This window comes from Molothrus ater, chromosome 10, assembly GCF_012460135.2.
Source record: "Molothrus ater isolate BHLD 08-10-18 breed brown headed cowbird chromosome 10, BPBGC_Mater_1.1, whole genome shotgun sequence".
NCBI lineage: Eukaryota > Metazoa > Chordata > Aves > Passeriformes > Icteridae > Molothrus > Molothrus ater.
In genome coordinates, this window is record NC_050487.2 from 23131875 (window position 1) to 23158945 (window position 27071).

A 27071-nucleotide genomic window follows, 5' to 3' on the forward strand; every position below is an offset into this window, starting at 1 on the left:
TTGTTGAAGCGACATTTCGGTAGTCTCAGTTCTAAATCTGTGCATGGATTTCCATCCTCATGGTTTGAGCCTGACCAGGGCATCTCCATGATCAAGGACTCCTAAAGTCAGCTGAAATAAATGTATATAAGTGTGTTTATATAAATAAATGTGTGCAAATGTAAAGGAGGTGTCACTCCTATGGGGAATTTTCCAGTTAGGAGCAGAACTGCCGAGGTGTGATGAGCACCCGAGGCTTTGTTCAAAGCCTGACACTGTTTGATGCTTTCATTCCCACTCCCACTTGAATTACAAGAGACTGTAAAAATATCATTAAAAACCCCCAAACAAATGCATCTTCCAGCTGTTGTGTTTGGAGAGAAAAGCTTGGAACCAGTATGATCAGAATCTGAAATGATTTGTGGCATCTAATGGCATGGTTGGACATTTTTTCATGGAGGATTGGAATCCTTCATCCCATTGGTACAAAAATTACCCCTGGGTGCAAGTTTAGAGGTCACTAAGTGTTGGAACCCTGGTTACTGAGAATTTTGGACTTTCTGTGCTGCCAGGCACTGACCCCCAAGAGAACACTGCACTGGCCTGGGGCAGTGGAGAAGCTTCCAGAATGGAATGATGGAACTGGGACTGTGGGTGTGCAGTTTGGATAGAGGTGTGTGATACCACAGGGTGGGAAACCTAGAATTTGGGGCTTTAGAATATAGTAATAGATAAAAAGCTAGATGGAGGCTTTAGGGTGGGGGCTGGTCCTTCTTCTCCTTCTTTTTCTCTTTCTCCTCCTTCTTTTCCTCCTTCTCCTTCTTCTTTTTCTTCTTCTTCTCCACCTTCTTCTCCATGGGTTTGGATGGTTTTGTGTAATTGGATACAAAGTCCACATTATGAGCCAAGGGTGGTTGGTTATTGTGTTAAAAGTAAAAATAATTTAGTTTTCATTTCTTAATTGAACAGTTTATCCCTAAAAGGCCTTGGAGAGAGAGAGATGGGGCTCCATTTTTAGTTTGTTGGAGTGAAGTGCTGCAGAACTCAGGGTTTGTGAGAGTGTGACATGGATAAGAACTTACAAACATCTGAGTCCCAACAAGAAATACCATCTCACACATTTAATCCTGACCTTGGCAAAAAGAAGTTAAGACTTAACAACCGGGAGCTGAAATTCCATGGAGGTGACAATGGCAATGAAGGTCAAAGATGTGAACTGGGAGTTTTCCCACTCTTGGATGGTGCTGGGATGAGCTGCTGGGTTCTGCCTCAGCAGTGTCCCCTGCCCTGCCCTGCCCTGCCCTCCTGGGCTGTGCTCCCTGAATTCCCACACAAAAACAGGTGTGAGGAAATCACTCTCTTGGCACTGATGTTGTGTGCATCTCTCGGTTGTTATTACAAATATCTGAATATTAAACATGCACCCAAAGCTCCTAAGCCTTTAATCCTTTTGTTTTCCTACAATAGCCATCTATTGTTTTTCTACTGGTAAGAAATGCAAAGCTGAATAATATCCAGCAGTATCATGTCTAAATAAGCAAAAAGCTGGCGAGGAATCAAGAGATAATAACGGTGGCTTTGCTTTGTTTCCTGCTCAGGAGCAGCGAGGAACTCAGGAATTGGCTGTTGGACCATCTGCAGCAAGGACAGGGAAAGTCATGGGAGCAGCAGAAGAGCTCTGACAAAAAAAACAAAAACTGCAAAGGGTCAGAGCCCTGATTTCATTAAGCAGCTCCTTTCAGAATTATCTTTTCCTCTCTCCAAAAGCTGGGGCATAATCTGTCATTTCAGCTTTTGTTCAGTAAAAACATGAAAAATTCAGTGGAATAGGGTAGGAATGGTGGATAATGAAGTTAGGACTTTATAAGGTGTATTTTGAGTGTTATTTACTAACTGGAGGTTTTTATTCCTTTTAGGTTGTCATTATTGCAGATCTGTAATTTCAACTTAAAATGCTTTATTTTAATTATTATTATTGTAATTATTAACCTAGATATTAACCTTCATTAAAAAAAAAAAACCAAAAACTAAAATTTCTGGTCTTTCTGGTCATAAAAATATGCATATTTACAAGCCAAGAAATTTTGAGTCCCCAAGTTATTGGGTTTTTTTCCTTAACTAGCATTACAAAATCCATCCAGGGCTATTTTGGACCCGCCTGATGTATGACTCCAGGATCTTTGGAGCTGGCAGACTCCTCAGTGCCCTGGTGCTCTGTGCATATGTGTCCCCAAACTGGCACGAAGAGGTGCTTGTGTCAATATTTATTTTATGTTAGTCAGTCTTTGGACAGCCTAAATACAGAGGGGTGATTTCGCCTCTTAAATCCAACACTCTCATTTGTCCATATTTGAATTCTTGAAGAGTATCTGCTTTACTTAAGCACATCACATTTGAATTTATGCATTTCTAGAAGGCACAAAATTAATGACATGCCTTGGGAGGTTTAAGAATTTCCCGTTTTTAAGGAATCAAAGGAGAAGGAAGGACATTTAAGGGATTTGAGGCATGATGCATCCTTCTTAACCAGTTCTTCAACTTTTCACCAATTAGGTTTCATAGGAAGCAATACCTATATTTTTATTCAAAACTTTATTCGAATTTAACTTGAATATTAACCTTGATATGTCCCTGTGCAGAAGACATCTCTGCTGTTTCCAGGTCTGCCAGCAGGAGTGAAAATTCCTTTCTGCTGGTACATTCCAGGTAGGAAGGAACATGGAAAAAAAACAAAATCCCATGAAGCTGAAGCAGTTGAGAAAAGGATGATTTGAAAGTAAAACCCGACAGTTGTTCCCAGCCAAAGGACCCCAAAACCAGCACCCACAGGTCTGAAAAATCAACAAATAATTGTGAATTCAGATATTTGAGGAGGAACGATAATTACTAATTTATTAAACTTCTTTCTGCTTGTTTGGGATTTTTTTCAGCTTTTCTGTGGTTGATGTTGGATGAAAACAAACGAAGAATTCCTTTCTCTCCATTTTGCCCAAAGCAGAGCTGGGGGGATGCAGCTGAGAGTCACTTTCAGCTTGGTGCATTATCTGGAGCCAGCAATTAGCTGGAAACAAATATTAATTGTCCTTTCCCCCTTCATTTGCAGGCAGTGAACTCTATCCTGGAGTGAACATTGTCAGCTACAAATGCCAGGTTCAAATCTCTTGCTTGCAGGATATTTCCATTCTGGAATATCCCTGATGTTCTCTTATTACAGCTTTTAAAAAAATAATCAAAAAGCAGATGATAGATTTTGATCAAGTAATAATGCCAGGCACATTTTGATATTTCCACATATTTATGCATGAATAGCCAAAAGAAAAATATTCTCTTTTTTTGTGCAATCTTGTAATTTCTTTGTCAGTTGAGAAGGTAGATAATAAATATTGGCAATACATAAGACTTGGCTGTACTAAGAGCTACCCTTTGCTATCTTGAGCAGCAGCAGTTATTAATTTTCAGACATAATCAAGTGATTTATATTCATGATTATGGTTCAAACCACCCTGACACTTGTTCCTTCCACATCTGACGCCTTCTCGCTTCGTGCTTTCTGTGTTCAGCAGCAATTAGAAGAAGAATGAGAGGGTTTGGGGTTTTTAGGAGTATTGTTATAACATTCCTCCTCTGATTTCAGGTCTTACCCACTGAGTCATCACCTGAGCAGTGTGTTCTGCACTGACTTCCAGTAATTATTTTTGGGTTTTAGAGACTCCCAGCAAGTCATTTCCTCATTTGCACTGAGAACTGCAAAATTGATTCCTTTTTCTATGTGCCACAGATCCACTGGAATTCTTACCTTTGTCATCATTATCATGATCGCTGATCTCTAATCATCACTGGGCTCTAATTTGACCTAATAAAAATTCATAAATACCACTGGCATTCAATTTTAATGTTCATCACCTCTGCCATACTTTGTTGAATCAAAAGTGGTATTGGCATGAGAATAAAGATCCATTGTTTAGACATAAAGAAACATATTTATCTAGAAAAAACATTTCTAAAGAATGTCTATTTGCATTTCTTTGAGAAGAACTGCACATACTTCGAAAATGAACTTCAAATATGTTCTGCTTTCCCATAGCAATGAAATGACTCAGTTGATATTATTCCTCCGTCTGTTTGGTAAACAAAATCAAAATATTTTGGTTGTCAATTACTATAAAATGAAAACTGCTTTTGTCTGAGTCGGAGCTCACAGCATCTGATCTTGAATTGTGATGTGCTTTGGGAAAATGACACAACATGGGATGAATCCAAATTCATTCTCTCCAGAGTCTCTTTGGGGGAAAATCTGTTTTCAGTGCCTTGCTGAGGCTTCACAGCTCCTTGCCTTGCTCAGCGGAATGTCTGGAGGAGACTCTGGGCCTCTAAAAACAGCTCAGTCTTTTTCCTTGCTTGGACATGGCCAGAGCCAGCCTGGAGAGCTGCCAGCTTGGAGAAGTGGGAGTGCAGGGTGGGTTCAGCCACACAAAGGAGGAATGTGGAATTACAGGAGTGTGTTCCTGCTGGATCTGTGCCCCACATCCTTCCAGGGTAACAACTGTGCTCCTGGCTGGGCTGGAAATGTGCCAACAGATTCTTACAGAAATGAAGGGCTATAACTCTAATTTATATTTAATATTTGACACCAAAACAGTGAAAAAACAGATCTTACTAAACTGTAGACAAAGCATGAGCCATTTCTATTTCCCTTATTAAACTGTAGACAAAGCATGAGCCATTTCTATTTCCTAGCATGGTCCTGTAGCTGGAACCCCAGTTTTTAGCCCTGCTGACTGAAGGAATGTCAGGGAGCTCACTCTGCCCAGCTCATGAGCTTTGCAAGTTCTGTGTGATTTAATTAAAAAATGGACCTGTTCAAAGCAAAGAGATAAATGTCTCTTTTTAAATTACTGCATTTTTAACAGTACCTCATTTCCTAGATTGCTTTCCTGGGCCATTTTCTCCAGCCCAGCCTGTAGCCCTGGGTTTCCAACAATTCTTCTTCCCAGCTTTTTGTCAGAGAGGAATCAGCTCTGAATTCCTGGAAACCAAAGCAGGAGCCAGCAGAGCCCACGCTGCTCCAGCTCTTCACTTTTTGGAGTTCTTGTTGTCTTTATGGCCCCTCAGTGTCCCTTCCCCATTCCTCCCCCTTGGAGCTTTATCTCACACCTTGCCCTGATCTCTTTTGTGGAGTTACAAAGCTCACTCAGCTGGGAAAGTGTCACTGTGGTATTTTATGAAAAATCCCTTCGCTAGGATTTCTTCTCCTGGGAAGCTGGGAAGCTTCAGTTTCTCCTGGTTTTTTGATGACCAAGTCCAATTTAATGACCAAGTCCAGTTGTGTTGGGACTCTGGTCAGTCATGGGTTTTTTATTATCATTCTTTTCTAGCCTTCGGATGGATCCTTTCTCTTTCTTTAGTATATAATATAATATAATATAATATAATATATATAATATAATATATGATATGACATGACATGACATGATGTGATATCATATCATATCATATCATATCATATCATATCATATCATATCATATCGTATCATATCATAATATGATATAATATAATATGATATATTATATGATATGATATAATATAATATATCAGCTTTCTGAGAACATGGAGTTAAATTATGATCTCTCACCTCGTCCTGGGGACCTCACAGCAGCACAGGAAAGCTTCTGGGAACCCCTCCCTGGAGATCTGGGTGCTCCTGGGTGTGTGCTCTGGAGCAGAGGGAAGCGTTCCCTGGGTGATGGATAACTGAGCTTCGTGGCACTGCCAGCTCAGGGAGGCACTTAAGCAAATGGTTTTATTGATGGCAGGGAGATTGTTAAATGGAACCCCTGGAATATGCTGTGCTGGGCTTTCCTGGAACAGTCAAATGAAATAAATAAACTTTGGAGAACAAATATCCATCCAACAAACCCCTCAGGCTTCCCCAGCTGTTGTCATCCTCATAATCCACTCGAAACCTTTTTGGTGTTTTCATAGACACTCACAAAGCAGCATATCTGGCAATTTTTAGCAATGTTTCCAGCTTTCTCCTGGGGGTTGTTCCCATGGAAAAGAGGAGTGAGGTTGGTTTGGAAACTCTGCCTGTTGTTCACCTCAGTCCCTGGGAGTGGTGGCATTGATCTGAGGGGAGATGGATGGATGGATGGATGGATGAGGGATGGATGTTTGGATGGATGAGGGATGGATGGATGAGGGATGGATGAGGGATGGATGGATGATGGATGGATGTTTGGATGGATGAGGGATGGATGGATGGATGGATGTTTGGATGGATGAGGGATGGATGGATGGATGAGGGATGGATGGATGCAGGGATGACGGATGGACATACATGGATGGATGAAGGGACAGGGAGGGATAGAGGAAGGAAGGAAGGAAGGAAGGAAGGAAGGAAGGAAGGAAGGAAGGAAGGAAGGAAGGAAGGAAGGAAGGAAGGAAGGAAGGAAGGAAGGAAGGAAGGAAGGAAGGAAGGAAGGAAGGAAGGAAGGAAGGAAGGAAGGAAGGAAGGAAGGAAGGAAGGAAGGAAGGAAGGAAGGAAGGAAGGAAGGAAGGAAGGAAGGAAGGAAGGAAGGAAGGAAGGAAGGAAGGAAGGAAGGAAGGAAGGAAGGAAGGAAGGAAGGAAGGGACTTCTCAGCCATTTCTTTATTATTGAAAATTCACCTGTAAATATTCATAATAATATGAATTGAAAGCTTTCCTTTGGAAAATGCGGATTTAATGTTAGAATCCCACCTATCATTTGCAAAAAAAAGACAAAAACCAGTTAGGTGTGAAGCATTCAAATTAAGGTTATGATTGAAGCCTCTGGGCTATAAAATTTTAATATTTCTGTGTTAATCTTTCATCTTTTTCATCTGCTTTTGACATTTATTAGTAATATCCCCTGAAATCTGTTTATATTGATTTAAGATTAATCTTTTATAGTTAATTCCAATAAAAATTTTAATGGTCATAGATTAGATTCTCCCCTGCAACATGTTCAACAGCTCTTTCCCTCATTTGAGAATGTTTAATGACTTCTCGTGGTGATTAAGAAATATTACAAGAGGAACACGACAGTTCCATGAAGGTTAAAGTAACAGAGATATGGGAGAAGAACAGATTAAAAAAAAACCCAGTCATGCAACTGGATGAGCTGTCTGGCACTTCATGGCTGCTTTTCACTCCTTTGCAGAGCCTGATGCTTCACACCGAGGTCCAAAGAGTGTTTAGTCCAAGGAGTGTCTGTAATCTGCCTGCAATTCTGGCTGTGCCTGCCATTGGCCCAGGGCTCTGCAAACACAGCTGAGAACTGATAACAGCAGCTCATAAAGCCCCAGGTTTGATGCTGAGCTTCACAGCCAGGAGCAGCAAATGAAGGAACCACAGAAGCGTTAAGGTAAGGCTTTCATTTTGTTATTTCAATGTATGTTGTACTACATATTATTTATTCCAAGGTTCTGGAGAGCTTTGCCTCACTGATGAACACTCATCACATAACATAACTTGGATTTATAAATTATAAAGATTTATTTCCAATGTTTTAGGCTTTGGAGGGAGACCAGGAGAAGAAAGAACTGAAATTCAATGAGATAGGAGGCTTTAATGACAAGAACTTGAATAAAATCCTGATTTTCAGAAAAATGAGCGTGAGGGTTTTTAAGTTTTAGGATGATATCAGCTGGGGCAACAGAGCAAAAGGGGATTTTAGTTTGTGATGGAGGGAGGGTGATGGGTTAAAAATGGCAACAGGTGCACACAATGATTTCAACTGTTATTTCACACAAAAAATAGTTCATTCTGAAGTATTTTTCCCTTCTGTGAGTTATCACTAAAACACGTGAAAGTGTTCTGATGTGCCAGTGCAATGCACACCTGCTCCCACACTTTCTTAGCTAAAAAGAACCAATTTCTCTGAATTTAACTCTGTTTTATGAGGTTAAATGCCCTTAACCACAAGCTCAGTGCAGTGGTAGCTGCCAGTGTGTATTGATCTGGCTGCTGAGATTCGTTTTAATTAGTTTTAATTAGTTTGAATCAGTCTGATTGCTGGTGCACAGTTCAGTGTTGATGGCTCTGGGTTGTTCTCTGAGCCAGCACAGCCCCCTTGGCTCAGCACTCCTTTCTCACCAAAAATATTAAAAAAAAAAAGCTGTGGAAAACATGAGGTTTTCCCAAATTCCTGAGGCACTGACTCCATTGAGTTATTTGCCATATTCCAGTTGTGATTCCAGCAGCAACCACTGTGCCATGAGCTTGTACACACTCTGTTCTGCCACTGCACAAAAAAAGCAATTTATCTCTGTCTTGCCTTCCCCACGTGTCCTGGACACGCCCTCGGGGTTTATTCCAGCTTTTCTCAGGTATATTTCTAACAAATCAAGTTCCTCCTTTTTAAATGAACAGCCTTGTGTTTGTTCCATAGGAGAAAAGAAAGTTTAGAAAAGGAAAAAAAGGGGAAGAAGATTTAATTTATTGTCTGTTTCAGGAATTTTAGTAACGTGTGGGCAACTTCATGGTTAATTTCAGGAGTAAATTGTTCAGTGATTTGCAGGGACCAAAATACATTTCTGAGTGTAATAATTCCATAATCTGCACTGGGTGAATTATCCTGAACTGGAGACTTATTGCACATAGTATTTAAGTAGAGTTTTATTTAAACCTCGGGATTAGGTGATGTGGCTTACAACCACAATTAAAATTATAATTTCAAATTAAATTTTTAATTTGAAATTATAACTTTAATTAAAAATTATTCAATTATTGTCGCAGACATCTTTTTATGAAAATCCTTTCTAAGGATTTTTTTCTTCCTGAGAAGCTGAGAGGCCTCAGGAACAAAACATGTAAGCAATGGTTATCTGCTGCTGTGGAATGCATCAGGTGGATCTGGGATTGGTCTCGTGTGGATGTTTGGATTTAGTGACCAGTCACGGCAGAGCTGCCTCTCTCTCTCTGTCTGAGCCAGCTGCCTTTGTTATCATTCTTTTCTATTCTATTCTTAGCTTAGCTGCCCTTCTGAGATGAAGCTTTTCCTTCTATTTCTTTTAGTACAGTTATAATATAATATATATATATCATAAAATAATAAACCAAGCCTTGTGAAACATAGAGTCAACATTCTCGTCTCTTCCCTCATCCAAGAACCCCTGTGAGCGCTGTCACAAATTATAAATGTTACTAGCAACGTTTATGAGCTGGAGATGTAATTCAGAGCTGTTCCTCCTGTTTCTCTTGGTCTGATGGGGTTTCTCTGGGTTTCCAGATGGGCAGGAAGTTCAGTGGGCTGGAGCTCACCCTGATTGCCCTCTTCACGGTGGTGACTGTCATTGCTTGTGTCCTCATTGGGCTGCTGGCCACAGGAGAGCCCGGAGTCAAATCTCCAGGTGAGAGCTTCCCCTGGCTGCTGGAGGAGCACAAACCCCGCTGGCGTCTGCCCCAGGGCTCCTGCTCTTATCGGTACCCAAATGCTCTTATCATTACCCAAAGGTGCATCGTGGCCAGTCCTTGCTGTGGGTGATCCAGTCAAAGTTATCACTTGTGAATGCAATAAATGGTGTGAGTCAGGGTTTATTGTCATGAAAAAATCTCTTATCTCTCCCTCCACTGATTGGACTTTCTTTAGGAGCATAGAGCTCAGATAATTTCGATTTTTGGAGTATTAAAAAAAAAAAAACCTCCCAAAAAAATCTCCCTAAAATCCCCCAGTGTTTCTTGCTGAGGCACTGATAAACCAGGAAACCTTTGTGTTCCAGGGATGTGATGCAGAGCACCTGCTTTACTTCCAGTCCCATTTTGTGTAATTCCGTTCACACACAGGGACAGGAGTAAAAAGCTTGGAGGTGAAAATGGCAGAAAAATAAAAATTATTGCTTATACAAGGCAAACAACTCTGTGTTTTAGTAAAACTGCCTATACAGACTAATATCTGCATATTTTTTTTTACTTGTTTCTGTCATGAGTAGGAGTTTTTTGGGCAAAAAGCACAAGTGCAGCTGATGCAAAGAGGCAAATCTGGGGGTGTGCGTCCATCTCAGCCCAGGGCACTTCACAGTCCTCCTTCCAGACACAAACAGTTCCCAAATACATAAAGGAACCTTCAGTGCTCCCTTTAATCAGCTAAAGCTGCCCACCTTAAATTCAGTCCCACAAACCTGAAATCTAAAAGAGCATTTTAATGGAGGTGCTTTTCCCTGATGCTCCAATTCCAGTAAAAAACTCTGGCTCAGAGGAAGGAGCACCAGGACAGCCCAGCTGAAGAAAAGTTCTTCCCATTTTTAGTTTTGCGCATATTTTCAATGAAGCAGAGCACATTGACAGGAGTCACTGAAAAGTGGACTAATGAAATAAAATTATCAAAATTACCTATATGCTCAAAAAATTCACAGTGAAGTTTTCATATCTGAAATAACTGTGTGCCATTTTCCAAAGGTAAAAATGAATCACAGAAGCCGTGGTTGATAGAGATTTGGATCTCTGCTGTTGTTAGGGAAGCAGGCAGCAAAAGCAGATGTGCTGAGTTCAGAGGGACTCAAGTCATTCCTGTGGTTTAGAGATGCTGCTATTAACCCATTCCTTTATTTCCTGCTATTATTAACCCATTCCTTTATTTCCTGGTATTATTAACCCATTCCTTTATTTCCCTGACAGAATTTTACCCACAATGTCAGGACACACCAGTAGCAGAGAGAATTGACTGCATCCCAGACCAACTTGCAACACTGGTAACGTTCTGGAAAATACTAGAAAAGAGATTTTATCCTATAAAACCTCCTGCTTCTTTATAGAAATGTGATTTGTCTCTACGAGCTCAGGTGTTTCCTTAACCTGTTTAAATGTGTGATTTTCCCAGTGTTTGCAGGATTTCAGCCCACTGACAGCAGGTCTGATTTCTCTGGTTTGGGCAGAGGTGGCAAAAATATTGGTCAGACACCAAGCGCTTAAAAGAGTCACCCTTGGTTTTTATCAACTTTTTCTGAACGGTTTCATTAGGTGTGATGGTCAAAAAGTGGCATTTACAATAATTCAGAAATGATGGCCTTTGCTGAGAATGTGCCATTTTACAAGGTGTGCTCAGAGTTTCCTTTCAGACCCACTTTGGATCTCTGTTTGATTGGGGTGTCTGAGAGAGCAGAGTATGGAAAAGACCTTTTGGCTTAAGAATCTCGGAGTTAAAATTCCCATGGAAAGCATCATCTCAGGCTGGATGAGCCTTGGAGCAGCCTGGGATGGTGGAGGGTTCCCTGCCCATGGAAGGAATTGGAATGAGAGGAGCTTTGAGGTCCCTTCCAACCCAAACCCTTCCATGATTTTATGATGCCCTTTATTTTTCAGTGCTTTCACATTGAGAAGGTTTTTGTAATAGTTATTCCTGAAAGACTATCATTATTATAATTTTTATAATAAAAAATTATTATTCAATATATAATAATAATATAAATATATAGAAATAATATATAATATATAATAATATAAACATATAAATATAAATAATATATAGATATATAATATAAATATACAAATATAAACATATATGTTTATAATTATTATTTATTATCTTTAAATTATAAATATTAATTATTTATTATAATTATCATTTTCATATTTATTATGAAATTTCTTGTTTTCTGGCGAATGCTTGGTATCTATCTTTGATCTGGGGAGGGGAAGCTTAGGAGACAAAAAAACCCCAGTGTGATGTGGGTTACTTCTGTCATTCACAGAGCTATAGAAATTGTTACCCAGCTGTTGGAACCTGGAGGAAACTCCCACCTAATTCCAGAGCTGGCTGTTGTTAAAGCCTCCCCTGCCATGGGTTTTGTTGTGATTTGTAGCTCAGTAAAGTCCTGCAGGGGATGGGTTAGGAAAGGTTCAAATCACAGCCTGTTCCTCGCCTCTTCAGGTTCCTTCCCTGCCCCAGGAAGAGGCAGAGCCCTGCAGGAGAAGCCATGCAGATCATTTAAATCTGCAATTACCGCCTCTGAAGCGGTCACCCCACGTGCAGGGCTGCACTCCTCGGGCAGGGAGGGCAGCAGTGGTGCTCTGCTTGCAGCTGCAAGGCTGGTGCTGGGGGAGAATGAAAAACAATCAAATCACAGCTCCCAGCAGAAAGGTAGATGCAGGTTGCAACGCTGAGGGTGCCTGATCTGGAACAGGAGGTAAAAGAAATGATTTCTGAATATTAGTAAAGAGCAGGCAGCAGATTTGACAGGGTTAGAGATCAAGATCACCTTTTCTCCATGGGGAAAGCCAGAATCCCTATCCCACTGATTCCATTCACTCCTGTGCTCATGTTGCCCTGGAAGTGATTGGGTTGTGCCAGGCTGCAATAATGCAGGAATCTGTGAAACTGCAGGTCCTGCATCACTCTTCTGCAGTGGTTTGTGTTTGTGGTTTTCACAGCGAACAGCAGCTGGGAAAATGGTTTGGCTAAGCTGATCTGCAAGGGTTAGAGCCTGCCTTGAGTGCCCTGGTCACTGAAGATGGCCAGGGTGGAGCCAGAAAATGAGTGGGGTTGCAGAAATGAGAAGTAAATAGGAGAAAAAAAATGAAAGGAAAGAAAGAGGAAGAAAAGAGAAGAGGAAGGCAGGAAGAACGGAAGAAAAGACAAATGAGGGAAGAACGGAAGAAAAGACAACTGAGAGAAGGAAGAAAAAGGAAGGGGAAGGAAGGAAGGAATGCATAAAAGAGAAAGAAAGGAAGACAGTAACAAAAGAAAATAAATAGATATTTTTGATTTGATCATATGGTTGGTGAAGATAAAGATGCTGGAAGAAGGAAGATTTCCAGGATCTATTCACTGCTGTGGAAAATTGCCTGGAGGTCTGCTCAGACAAGCAGAACACAGCAGTAAAACAAGAATTCCACTGAGCAGAGCTGGTGTAGGCCAGGCTGACACCTCTGAAGGCTCAGGGAAGGGGGAATTGTTGCTTTGGGCTTGGTTTCTGTGCTTTTCCTCCCAAAATGCCCTGCTGGTGGAGGCCTGTGTGGATGCACATTTAAGTTCAGCACGTGGCCAGGCCCTTCTTGGAGCCCTTGTGCTCAGCTCATGCTGTTCCCCAGTGCACACAGCTTCCTTGTATCCAGGGTAATTCCTAATTAAGCTTTGGGTGCTGGTATCTATTGTGCTGCTTTTACAGCCCCCAGCCCGGGATCACATCTTTATTTATAGCAGATGATTGCTTTTACAACAGGCTCCCCAGTGTCTCTGGTGAACTCTGCTCCTTCCCCTGTGCCAGGCACAGCCAACCCTCAGCCCCTGTGTTTACTTCCTTGTGCAGAAAGCTCAATATATGCCACAAAAATAGGAATGTGCCAGGATAAGATCCAGCTGGAAAAATATCACTGGACTGTGAAGGAACTGCTGAAAATAGTTGAGGAGTAATCAAGAGGAATAGCTGGGGAAAAGAAAAAGGTGCTTGGGAAGCTGGGAATGTGGATGCTTGAAGTGCCAGGTTTTAGGAAAATCAGTTTATTCTGCTTTTTATGGGATGGTCTGGGAAGGGAGAAGAGGATGGAAGTAGTGAATCTGTTCTTATATTTAGGACATTCCCCTGTATATGAAGGAAATTAAGTGAGGGGATAAAGCTGAGATCTCTGCAGTCTTGGGGGGCTGTGTTCTTCCTCTCCTTTAGCCTGCAATGGTTTATAAATGGGAAATGGGGAGTGCCCAGGTGGCATCTGGGGAGGTGGGAAGTGAGCCTGGGTTTTTCACAGCCTTGCAAAGGGCTTAGTGTGTCAAAAGGGGAAATCAGTCCCTACAGCTCTCCTCCAGCCCTTAATTTTGGCCTGGAACCTGATGGAAATGACAGCAAATGTTTTCTGATGGGATGATTCTGTGACAGAGAGGAAAAGCATTCACCTGTTTGGTGAATCTGGGGTTTGTTTTTGGGTGGTTTTGAGTGATTTCTGTGCTCTGTAAAACCGCTATCAAATAAATGCCCCAAGATTGCCCAAGGCAGTGGCTTTGTGAGCTCCGTCAGTGCTTCCTTCAGCACCTGCCTGATTGCTGGGCTGGAGCTGCCTTATCTTTTATCTGCCCAGAGCCTCTGAAAATAATTTCACCTGCACTGACTAGTCTGGGCTCTCCAACCCCAAAGCAAGGACAGCAGCAATGCAGGTTTGGGGTCGTGTCCACCTATGTCAAGCTGCAGAATATTTTAAATATTTATTACAAACACCAAAAGCATTTTTTCAGGATCAGATGGAGGCAGAAAGAGTTTCTGGTAGTGGAGAGGTGAAAGTGAGGTTTGGAAGGTGTCCCTTTTGGAGCTGGGTGCCTGAGATCACTGATGGAATCACCCTTTGCCCTCAGTGAGAGTTGTTTTGCCACTGTCCTTTGCCCTAAGTAATGAATGGGGGTTTAAGGGGAGAAAATGGGTGGAAACTTTGTGATTCATTGCCCCAATCTTATCTCCAAACATAAACCTCACACACAGAGCGCATGGACAAGTTCATTTCTAACAGCAAAGCAAAGGAATTTCAGCTTTCTGGTGAATGTGTGTGTAAAGCATGGTGCCACTACACTGAGACAGAGGCTTGAAAAAATGTATTTATCTCAATTTGAGGTTATGCAGGAGCAGTCTGACTATTTCTGATACTGGGAAATTACATTAAAATGTAGATGTTATACACAATGTTCAATTATGCATATATAGATATTTATTAGATGTTAATCCCATGATAAATTTCACCCCCTCTCCAGTGTGTGACTTTTGGTCAGACTCTGCTGTATCTGTCCTAGCGGAGAGATGTAGATTATTGAACATAATCAATAATTCAATATTATATTGAATAATATAATAATTCAATAATTATTTAATATTAATAATTAATAATTATTGAATATTATTCATTATTCAATAATAACTCAATAAAAATAATAATTTTTGAATCATTCAATAATAATTCAATAATTCAATAAAATAATAATTATTGAATTGTTATTTTAAAACATTTAAAACATTTAAATAATTCAATAAAATATTTAAATAATTCTTTTAAAATATTTATTTTACCTGTGGATCTTGTGGTCTTAAGACTGCATCTCAATAAGCAAGTTTACTCTGAATCCATAAAAAACCCTCTTTAGTGCTTTCTGTGCTACCACTGAGTTCACTCTATGGAGTTTTTCAGAGGAGGGCTTGACCTGAGCGCAGAAATCATTAAGGTTCCTGGTGTTTGGGGTGAAATGTGCCCTGAACTGGTTTGGTGTGGGTGTCTTTGTGTGCCCCCACTGATCTGTGTCCCTGCTGTCCTTGCTCAGAGCACCTGCTCCCTCCGTGGCTGCTGCTGGAGCCCCCAGAGCGACGCCAACGTGCCCTGGTGCTTCTTCTCCGCCAGCCACGGCTACCAAGTGCGGGGCTCACAGAGATCCACCAAGGCAGGTGAGCTCTGGGCTGGGCCCCAGCTCCCACCCTCTCGGAACCTCTGCTGCTCACAGTGACTCTGAGGTCCGTGCCAGCCTCTTTTCCCAGCCCAGCGGTCGAAGAAGGAGTCAGAATTGTTCTGTTCTTGTTCTCAAGGTTGTTTATTATTTCGTATTTGTAACGTTTTTTCTCCGACCCGACGAGGGCTGTCTGGCAGGTGGGGTTGAGGCACACTGGTGTTATCTTTTTATACTAAAAACTACACATACAATATTTACAATAACTTCCTAGTACCTGTCACCTACGTTAGACAGTGAGCTTCTACTCTAAACCAGTCTAAAATTGCCAACATCACCCAGAAGATGGAGGCCAAGAAGAAGGAAAAAGGACAAAGCACGCCCAAATTCCCCCATCTTGGGACCCTGAGCCCCCATTCTAAAACCTCAAAAATCTATTTTTCACCTTGTGACAAACTAACTATTATTCTACTTCAACTTTCTTGACTTGTGATTCTTCATATAAAGTTGATAGTTGTTTTTTCCAAGGGCTAAATCAAAGGCACGGGGGTCTTGGGCTCTGTGCCAAGGTCTCTGAGCCCCCTGGGCAGGGTCCTGAGTCCTCCAGGGCAGCCAGAGGAATTTCCTGGGTTCCAACACACCCCCGTGTTTGTCTCCCAAGGGTTTGAGGCCACGTTGGACAGGCTGCCATCCCCTTCCCTCTTCGGGAATGACATCCAGACCGTGCTGCTCACAGCAGAGTATCAGACCAACAACCGCTTCCGATTCAAGGTCAGCTGTGTCCTCTGCTGCTCCAAGGCCTGTTTGCTCTGCAAGATGTGGGGCTGCCTGTGCAGGGAGTGTAGGATTGATGCCTCTGGAGCGCTCTCATGATTTCCAGTGAAGTTCTTTCATTGTTCTCCCTGATGTTGCAATGCCTCAGGCTAACGGGGACTTGGCGCGGTGGGAATTCTGCATGAAAAATCACCCAGACCTCTGGAAAGCTCAGCTTTCCTATTATCCACCACTTGTCCTCACCCAGACCTCTGGAAAGCTCAGCTTTCCTATTATTCACCACTTGTCCTCATCACAGGAAGATTTGGGGGGGATAAATGTATTTACTTACTTTTTGTTGATGGCCCAATCACATCTCTCAATCCCTTTGACAGACAATATTAGCTTTTCCAATGGTTTGTGTTTTCCATGGAGAGCTCAAGAGTCTGTGCCATGGATGTGGGGTACCAGTGGCTTGTGGGGTTGAGAACCGTCTGTGGGAGACTTTGTCCTGTGGTGGGTTCCTGGTGAGCCAGGGGAACACAGAGTCAAATATTCCAAAGAAAATGGCTGAAAATGAGTAATTAAACTTGGAAGTGGATAACAATGAAAGCAGAGGAGGAGACTGGGATAAGGGTGGAAATACCCTGAGTCAAAACTGTGGATAATGCTGGAAAATATCTGTATTGGGGATTGATTTTTGTCAAGGCCCAATGCTTGTGTTGTGTCAATGTGTGCAGATCACTGACCCCAATGCTAAAAGGTTCGAGGTCCCTCACGAGCACGTGAAGCCCTTCCAGGGATCCAAGGCCTCCAACCCCAGCTACAAGGTGGAGCTGAAGCAGAACCCCTTCGGCCTCGTGGTGACCAGAGCCAGCAATGGCAAAGTGCTGTAAGTCCTGGTGGGCCTTCCTTGGTGACACAGCTGTCACTGGGGCTCCCTGAGAGCCACACCAGGTGCCACCTGTGAGGTGTCCTCGTGGACACAGGCTCGACTTTTTCCCTCTTCTTGACTGCTGGATGTCCCTCAAGGACTCTTGGGATGACTTTGGGAGTAAAGTCTGAGGTGGGAAGCTCTGTCTGAAGGGTTTCAGGTGTGGCTCTCTGATCACGTTCCCCCAGTGCTTGGGAAATCTCAATATGGGGAATTTTTATTGCCTGAGGGACTCTTTGCCAGTTCTTCAAACCATGTGGGAAAACTCCTGATTGCCTTTTATCTGCTTTACCTTTTCACCTTTTTTTTTCCCTTCCTTTACCTTTTATCTTCTTTACTACACTCATGCTGAGGCCCTTTGTATCACCTCCAAAATCAGGCTGCCCTTTGTATCACCTCCAAAATCAGGCTGCCCTTTACACCTGTGATATCCAAGGACAGCTGGTTGAGTAAGGCTGTGTGTAAAATATTTGAATGAACTTGAACATTGGATTGTCTCATCCCGTTTATGTTCTAAAAATAAATGAATGGAACCAAAGCCACCAACCCACAGGTGTCCAAGTGCCCTCAGAGCAGGGAAGTGCCAGATGAAGGTGCTCATTAAATCAGCCAGGAATGATTACCTGTCACAGGGCTGGGCCACTTGGATTAGCAAGGCTTCAAGTTTCATTAATTAAAGGTTGCTTTTTGCTCTTATTAGTATTGTTTTCTTGCTTGGAATCCTCTGTAATGATTGATTTGCAATTACAGAGGGCACAGAAGATGGGCTTGGCAGTCAGCAGTGCCTGACTGATTAAACAGGTACAGGGAGGGGGATGAGACACCTGGGGGACCACAATTCTCTGGAATATTGTGTAAATTTCCTTAGGCCTTTGTTTAATTTCATCAAAGTATTTGCATTTGGGTGTCTGAAGAAAAAATGACAGTGATGTTGGACTCTGAGTTTGAGGCTCTCAAAGGAAGCTGTTGCTACCATGGGATGAGGGCAGTGATAAATCCTTGATAAATTTCTTTGCACAAGGTTTGCCCTGATTTTCACCAGCTCTTAAACAGAGAGGCCTTTTTATAGAAGGAGACTATGTCATGACAATTCATTACCAAAATCTTGATTATTCTGATAAAGTCTGTGACCTTCCACCATCTTTTGTGGCCCCAAAAGAGACTTCTGATTCCAACAACATCTGGAAGAAAACTTGAAAAATCTGAGTGGAGACCTGACTGCACCACCCAGCTCCAGCTGAAATGACCAGAAACAATCCTTGCAACAGCCCTTGGTAAAACTCCTCCTTTTTTCCTCATTTCTTCTTGCACTTTTCCACCAGGTTTGACACCACCATTGGGCCCCTGCAGTATGCTGACCAGTTCCTGCAGCTCTCCATCAGGCTGCCCAGCAGAAACATCTACGGCGTTGGGGAGCACGTGCACAAGCAGTACAGGCACGACGTCAACTGGAGAACCTGGCCCCTCTTCAGCAGGGACACTCCCCCAGCTGCAGTGAGTCTGGGCTCCCTTCCCCTCTGTCCTGGCAGTTCTGTCACCCAAACCTGGCTGTGAGCACATTCGTGAATCCACCAGGCTGAAATTATTTGTTGTGGATCAAGAGTTGATTCCGTGTTTGGGTGAGAATAAATTATTATGGATTTGTGACGGTGTTCACAGGGGTTCTTGGATGAGGGAAGAGATGAGGATCTGACTCCATGTTTCAGAAGGCTGATTTATTATTTTATGATATATATTACATTAAAACTATACAAAAAGAAGAGAAGAAAAGGTTTCATCAGAAGGCTGGCTGAGAATAGAATAGGAAGGAATGATAACAAAGGTTTGTGGTTCCGCTCTCTGTACGAGCCAGCTGGGCTGTGATTGGCCATTAATTACAAACATCCAACATGGGCCAATCCCAGATGCACCTGTTGCATTCCACAGCAGCAGATAATCAATGGTTACATTTTGTTCCTGAGGCCTCTCAGCTTCTCAGGAGGAAAAATCGTAAGGAAAGGATTTTTCATAAAAGACGTCTGTGACAATGGATCATTATGATTTAAAAGAAAACAGCTGAAGGAAAGGACAAAAAGAAGGATTCAGTTAGTCTTGGGTTTGACAGAAGTTCCTGAAACAATAGAATTGGCACGAGAAATAAAACTTCCCTGCTACTTTATCAGTATCCTTCTTTAGTGAAAATTCCTACATTTCTTGTGGATTTACTAGAGGCTGTTGCCATAAAACAGAGGGATTGCATGGCAGTGCTGTCTTGAAGAATTGAATTTGAGACAAGGTCAAATTTCATCCATTTAATTCAGCTCAAGATACTGTTTTAATTCAGTTCATCCATTTAATTCAGCTCAAAATATTATTTTTGAGGGAGACATCTGCCTAAACATTTGGCACAAACATTTCATTTTATTTATTTAGTGTTATTTGAAAACAGGAAGGAGTTCAGGTCAAAAGAGGAGATATTTACACTTTTACAGACCTGGGTCACAAGCTTGTTCTCCTTCTGTTTCTTGTTCTAACATAATTTACATTTGAGTATAACTCAATAGCACTAAATTCAGCCCACTGAAGCCCTTCTGCCTGTGGAGTTTCCCATGAAGATTTTCCAGGCACTGTGTGTTGTTGCTAACAGCTCCATGGTAGTGATGGGTGTTCCCTGGTTTTTATGTTGGTGTGCAGTGGAAAACCAGTGGATAAACCTTAATAGATGAGTCTTCAACTTTACAGATAATCAGAATAAATAACATACTAGTAAATAACAACAGGCTTTGCTGAGGGCAGGGTTCAGTTCAGATGGAGAGGCTGAACATCCTTGGAGCTCAAATTATGGAAAAATTCTCCCTAACAGCTGCTTCTTTCCAAGATAAAATATGTCTGTCAGCTGTTATTTGTTGCTATAGTTTTCTGGCCGTCCCTTTATGAAGCAATTTCTGTGACACCCATTTTGTGGTAATTGTGAGATTATTTTCACCATTACCTCAGCTTCATAAAGCAACTCCCTGCTTTGAGAGAGAACTTTTGTTGTCCTGCCACAGGAGATAAATGGACTGAAACCTGAGGGTGAGATGGCTGCATGTAGTTAATTAATAATCTGGAATTTGTACCCGTTGCCTTGAGATTCCTCCTCACTCTTTGCTCTTGGGTTGAAGATAGTTCTTAACTGAATGGCTTCACTCAGTGTAGACTCATTAAGCTAAAATGACACTGGACAGCACCAAGTGAGGCTGATTTCAAATTGCTCAGGCTCTGTTTCTTGTTCATTTGAACTGACTTTGCTTTTTCAGGAGAAAAAACACAATTACTGCAACAATTGTTAGCATCTCTCAGGGGTTATGTTGCTAATAATAACAGCAGAAATAAAAAAAGAATTAGAAAGGGAATGAAAAAGCAGCGAGGCACTCTCCTGTTTCCATAGATTAGGCATCAAAATTATTGCCATGTAGGATGAATAGAAATATAGATTAGATGTAAAACCTAATCTGTGGTGAACGGGAAGCACCTCTCAAGTTCTTGATGAGCACACTTATTCTCCAGAAATAGAGCTGCAATATCTGCCAGCTTTCCTGGAGATCCATCAGATCTGTTACCTATTTATTAGGGAAATTCTTGTTTTAATGGAAAATAAAGGAGAATAACACCAGGAAAACCAGAATATATAAAACAGGGAAGTTTCAGGATTTAAATTTCTGCTGTTTGCTCATTTTGAGATGTTTTGAGTTCTACTTGTGATATATTTTGGAATATTACCGAGCAGATCCTGTTATTAGATGTTAATCAGCTTGCCTGTTCCTTTATTTTAGACAGTGGATAACTTGTATGGAACCCATACTTTCTTCCTGTGTTTGGAAGACAACACTGGAGCCTCCTTTGGTGTTTTCCTGATGAACAGCAATGCCATGGGTGAGAAACCTTTCTCTGGGGCTCTGAGAAGTGCAGCTGAGTTTCTTTTTTGAAATTATTGCAATAAAGCTGAGCTGATGTAAGTGTCCCTTCTTAAAAACACCCCCAATATCTGAGGGCAGTCATACCCCGTGTCTAATAATATTTCAAATACAAGCAGTGAGTAGCTCCCTGCAGTTAACTTGAGGATTTTGATGGAAATCTGAGGGTCAGGAATTTATCCAAAAGCTGTACAGGTCTGCACTGGAATAAGAGACTAAATCTGGAGTGAACAACACTTGGAAGTAAATGTCCTTTAATCCCTTCAGATAAGTGTTTTTATATTTATGTTTACTGAGCTCTGCACATCTTTGGGCTGGAAAGTTGCACTAAAAATTCAGAGATAAAAGGCTGAACCATTGGATTTCTTCTGACGCTCTTCTCTGTAGGATGAAAAGGAATGAAATAGGGACACATAAAGAGTTGTCTGATTCCCCTTCTTTGCAAGTTCCATTAATGGTTTAGGGTTCTTTAGGCATTTTGTGGTTTTTACTTCAGTAAATTCTCTAATCATCAATTAGAAAAGTTAGTTTAGACTTTCCTGTCCTTCAGAACTGTTTTTGTGCCCTCTTGCCTGGCAGAGTTTGTGGTGCAGCCTGCTCCAGCAGTGACCTACCGAACCATTGGAGGCATCCTGGATTTCTACATCTTCATGGGGAACACTCCAGAGCAAGTAGTCCAGGAGTACCTGCAGGTACCTTTACCTACAGGGATTATGCATTGGGCAGATTTTTTCAAAGGTGCTTGGGATTTATTTTATCATATTCTTTTTCTCTGGGTGCTGGAGAGGAGACCATGCTCGAGGCCCAAGAGCTCCAAAATTGATAAATCTGTAATTTACACCGTGGCCTTTAGGGCTGGAGATGGTCTTTAGAATAATTTATGTTTCCTTGCTCTTGTCATGAGGAAAAATTCCTGTTCATATGGCATTACTATGGGATAGAGAGTGTGTTTACAGGATGTCTGGATCTTATGATCACAAGATATCACTGAGTGTCTTTTGCACTTCTCGAGGTCTTCCGTGGTTCCAGTGACACCTGAAAGAATGGGCATTGTCCCAAAATAACAGTAATTATTAAAATAAATAAATAATAGGGGAAAAATATTGTATTTAGGAGTGGGCTGTTGGAGTAGATTTGAGAAATGTGGTGATGCCTTTTGGGGCTCCCTAAAACCAGAGGGCAGACAGAGTGAAGGCAATAAAAAGCAGTTCTGTTTATTGAAGCCCTTCAGGTACATCCAGGGCAGACCAACCCAAAATGTCCCACGGCTCACTGGTTTCACACTTTTATAACTTTGGGCCATTTGCATTTTGGGGTTCATCTTCCAATTCCAGCTTCAGGTCATGAAGTCATTGAGCCCGTTTGCTGCCCCAAGTCACTTTGGTTTCCATCTCTGGGCCCTGAGGCACTGAGGTGTCCTTGATTGCCAGGCCTGGAGAGGAATTGTTGTGTCTGCCCAAAATGGGGAAGCAGCAGCTGGCACTGGGTGTGGAGCTCAGAGTTACACACTAAAGAACTGCAGGGCCACAGAGAGATGGAAATAGAAGAGATAAAATCCTAAAGCATCACTGGGAGCAGGGAAAGGGAATGGGGTGACGCAGGGTGTCCAGCAGCACGTGGGGTTTGTGTTTTCCCCTCCCAGCTTGTGGGACTGCCAGCACTGCCTGCCTACTGGAACCTGGGATTCCAGCTCTGCCGCTATGGGTACCTGTCCCTGGACGAGGTGAAGGAAGTGGTGGAGAGGAACAGGGATGTTGGACTGCCCTACGTGAGTATGGGGCTGGGGAGCACTCTGAGATCCCACAGCTGGCTCGTTTTCCACGAGCTTGGGTTGGGAAACCTGTGGTGCCAAAGGTTTTTGGGCATTTTGATGTTAGACCCATTATCAGAACATTGGATGAGGGGTGGAGCATTGAATTTTCTCATCCCATCCAGGGGTGTCCCATCTAACTGCAGTTAGATTTATTCAAACACTTTCTTGTAATAATTTTTCTTTTATTCTTTCCAACTCCATCCATTTTTCTTCTCTTGAAACATTTTTTATTTTCCTATGGACAGTTATGGAACCATATATTATTCTTAATTGACAGTCAAAGGCAAAGTACAATTAACTTTTAAAATTCGACTTTAGGGGACATGAACCTCATGTCTTCAATAGAATAAAAATAGCCTTATATTCAGCTAATATTTGGGAGGAAAAATAATAAAAATCCTTACCTATCACTTCTCATGGAAAAGCTGAACTCCTTTCTCTTTCAGGATATCCAAGTCATTGATATTGATTACATGGAGAAGAGGAAAGATTTTACTTATGACAAAGAGAAATTCAAAGACCTCCCTCAATTTGCATCTTATTTGCATGACCGTGGACAAAAATACATCATCATATTGGTAAGCACTTAATTACTCCTTTTTTCCCTTGTGAACCCTTTCATTACAGTTATTTATTATTATTATTCTTTACTTATTCCATGCAATTACTTCATTTACAGCCTGTAATAATGGATGGAATATCCTGATTTCTTCTTCTCTTTGTGGTTTTCTAATTTCTTTAGGATCCTGCTATTAGCACCCAAAAAATGGCTGATGGAAGTCCCTATGGAAGCTACGTCAGGGGAACGGAGAGGAACGTCTGGGTCAATGAGTCAGATGGAACAGCGCTGGTTGGGGAGGTAACTGTGGTTGTACACGCTTGAATTTCATCTGTTGTCACTGTTGTGATTTGCTTTAGCCCAGGGGACTTGGCTCTCAGGGAGAGCAAAGTTTGTAAGGTCTCTTGTAGACTGTGATAATTCTCAACCTTTCTTAGCTTTTTTTTTTTTTCCAATTGTTTATATTTAAAAGGCATTTTTCATTGATTCTACATCAAAATTATATTTTTTTAATTTTAATTTTTTAAAGAAAAATAGAACTAAAATAGCAATTAAAATTACACTTGCTCACATTAACCCTATTTTTTTACATTAACTTTTTTTTACGTCAAAGGGTAGTTTGAAGGCTCAAGGGACATTTCATCAGCCAGCTCCTATTTATTTCCAGTAGCAATTGAAGAGCCAGATCCCACATTATCCTTTTAATTTATAAACTTAACTTCTATTGAGAATTTTCTCAGCTGTGTATTGTTGACTCACAAGAAAAGCAATTGAAAAATTCAAAGTTAAGAAATTCATACTCTTTTGTGTTCTTCAACCTCCCATCCAACCTGAGCAGTTCTATGATCCTTTGACAGTTTTTTTAATCTCATTCAAAGTTTCATTAATTATTTTCCTTTGAATATTCCAGGTGTGGCCAGGGGAAACTGTGTTCCCAGACTACACCAGCGCTGAGGGCACAGACTGGTGGGTGAACGAGTGCAAATTGTTCTATGACATGGTGCCCTATGATGGAATATGGATTGTGAGTAATTCAAGATTTTTATTTTTATTTTTTAAAATATGGGTGATAGCAGGTGTTTATCACACTGAATTTTTATTGGATTGAAAGGTCCTTTTGCAGTCAGAAAGGAGACATTGAAGAATAGCTACTAGTGGTTCCTTAAAGGATGACAGAATAGAGTGGAAGACTTTTTTAGGGAAATGTACTTAAGGCAACTTTATTTCATCCTGCATATTTCCTTTCCAGGACATGAATGAAGTGTGCAGCTTTGTTCAAGGCTCAAAAAAAGGTTGTGCAGACAATGAGTTAAACTACCCTCCTTACACTCCCAGTAAGTCCACCTACTTTAATCAGAATAATAAAATATCAAATAAAATGTTAATTGCCTTCAAGGATACAACATGATTTTAGTGTAGTTCCTATGGGTGGGGTTTGGACATTCCTATTGACAGAAAACAATATTTATGTGCTTGTATTTGTATACTTCAGGTGTGGCTTATAGAACTGCCTCTTTTATCTCATCAAATAAATACTGGATATTGTCATTGCCTTAATTATGTCTGATAATGCGATGATCCTCTTGCACTGTCAATAGTTTTTCAGATATTTGCAGAACTAAAATGGAGTTCATAGTTAGCATTAATAGTAGATTTAAGTAACCTTTGCCAGTGTGCTGTCCGATGGTGATTCAGGAATTTAGAGCACAGCTCCCAGTGCCCTGGATGGGTGCAAAGCTCAGGAGTGGAACTATCACAGAACAAACCAACAGCCAAGAGCAGCATTTCGGTTTTGGAGTAATTAAACTGCCTGGGTGAAAGAATAAACAGAAAAAAGGGGCGTGGATATCATAAATGTGCATTAAAGATTGGAAATATTAATAATAAAAATGTACCTTACCAGTGCTGTTTGTATGCCTTCCTTCAAGGGATCCTCGACAGACTCATGTACTCCAAGACGCTTTGCCTGGATGCAGTGCAGAGATGGGGCAAGCAATATGATGTCCACAATCTTTATGGATATTCCATGACCCTATCCACTAGGAAGTAAGGAATGCAAGCTAAAATCCTGCAGAAAGGTTTCAGAACAGTCCATGACCTGTGTTTTCCAAAGCACCACAAAATGTGGCTGCTAAAGGAATGAGATTCCTGGAAAAGGCTGTGTTGCCTTTGAGCTAATTTAGCCAAGGCAAAATCCACAGCCTGGAGTTGGTAGGAAAAACCACAAATTGCCAGAGCTGTGTAAAGAGATTTATTTCAAATTAATCTCTTGAACCTTGCTAAAACACACCTGCAAAGGGGCTCCCATCCTTGGGATGAATAATCAGTGCAAATCGGTGTGAATCTGCTTAGTTCAGAATTTTCAACATTTGAGCTGTGTTTTCCTCTGTGTGACTCCAGCCTCATTCCTTTCCAGAGCCATCGAGACATTGTTCCCAGGAAAGAGAAGCTTCCTCATCTCGAGGTCCACTTTTGCAGGATCAGGAAAGTTCGGGGGACACTGGCTGGGGGACAATGCAGCCACGTGGGACCAGCTGAGATGGTCAATCCCTGGAATGCTGGAGTTCAACCTCTTTGGAATTCCTTATGTAGGACATCAGTTCCTGCCATCCTTTCAAATCAGAGAACAGATTACCTAACCAAGCACTCTCGAAATAACCACTTACACTGGCACCTCAAAATCAACCCTTTTTAGGAATCTCTTTTGGACATTTCTTTTTCAATCATCGATTTTTGATTTAGGCTGTTTGATTTTTGTGGCTGTAGTGACATAAAACTGGGTAACAAACTTATTATCTTATATATCCCAATCTACCTCTTATTGTAGCAGTTTTTAACACCGGTGGGGGATGTGAAACAATTCCTGGTTTTCTTATAATTTCAAATTAGAGACATCAAATTAGAGACATTAGAGACTTAGAAGGGAAATAACCAGAATCCTTTTTGTGATTTAAATTTGGCTTTGAAGCTTTTTTCCGCGTGCATATGATCACCAAACAGGAAGGTAAAATTTGGAAGAAGCAGAATGATGGGCAGTGTTAGTGAGGGGTCAGTTTAATTTTTTGGACAGCACAGCTGGATTCGGGAGAGGAAAGTTACAAATATGTTGCACCTTTTGAGGTGCGCTGTACATCCAGCACATTCTGATTTTTAAAAAATTTTTTTAAGGTTGGAGCAGATATTTGTGGTTTCTTTGAAGACACCACAGAAGAGCTTTGCAGACGATGGATGCAAGTGGGAGCATTTTACCCATTTTCCAGGAACCACAATAGTGAATACGTCATAGTAAGTTGTGCTTTCTGTTCAAAACTGCTTTGTGTTGCATAACAACATTTCCTTTAATGCTACTTCTAATCCTCACTCTCACTGAGTAGCTTGAAAACAAAACCTGAAGCTGTCTTTATGAAATTACAGATGGGAGAGGCTGGGTTCCATAAGGGTTAATTGAGAATGCAGTTGTTTGGTAACAGTTTTATGAATATTGGTTGCTCAAACCACCAAGGAACACTGAGGCCTGTGTGAGCCACCAGGCTGAGCCCTGGGAGCTCCTTGGCATGAACATGAGTGCCAGGATGAGTCCTGGAATAACCCTGATGGATAAGGAGGGACAGGACACCAGGTCTCGGCACCAGAAAGGAGAACCCAGTGCAGAGCTGCCCCACAAAACCCCAGCTGAAACAGCTTTTCACACGTTTGGCAAAGTGTTTCTGAAAACCTGGCGATAAAA

General features: G+C 41.5%; 1 protein-coding gene across 1 annotated transcript in view; it reads left to right on the top strand.

The window, feature by feature from the left end:
- Nucleotides 1–9230: 9230 nt before the first annotated feature.
- SI (sucrase-isomaltase) overlaps nucleotides 9231–27071 on the top strand; it is a 43693-nt gene continuing 25852 nt past the window's right edge. Inside the window, 17 exon segments of the mRNA XM_036388811.1 lie at nucleotides 9231–9358; nucleotides 9360–9414; nucleotides 10636–10689; nucleotides 15231–15351; nucleotides 16012–16121; nucleotides 16844–16995; nucleotides 18360–18531; nucleotides 20832–20931; nucleotides 21552–21664; nucleotides 22615–22740; nucleotides 23232–23363; nucleotides 23528–23644; nucleotides 24255–24368; nucleotides 24594–24678; nucleotides 25273–25390; nucleotides 25761–25932; nucleotides 26513–26629. Coding sequence (XP_036244704.1) covers nucleotides 9231–9358; nucleotides 9360–9414; nucleotides 10636–10689; nucleotides 15231–15351; nucleotides 16012–16121; nucleotides 16844–16995; nucleotides 18360–18531; nucleotides 20832–20931; nucleotides 21552–21664; nucleotides 22615–22740; nucleotides 23232–23363; nucleotides 23528–23644; nucleotides 24255–24368; nucleotides 24594–24678; nucleotides 25273–25390; nucleotides 25761–25932; nucleotides 26513–26629 — 1986 coding nt within the window.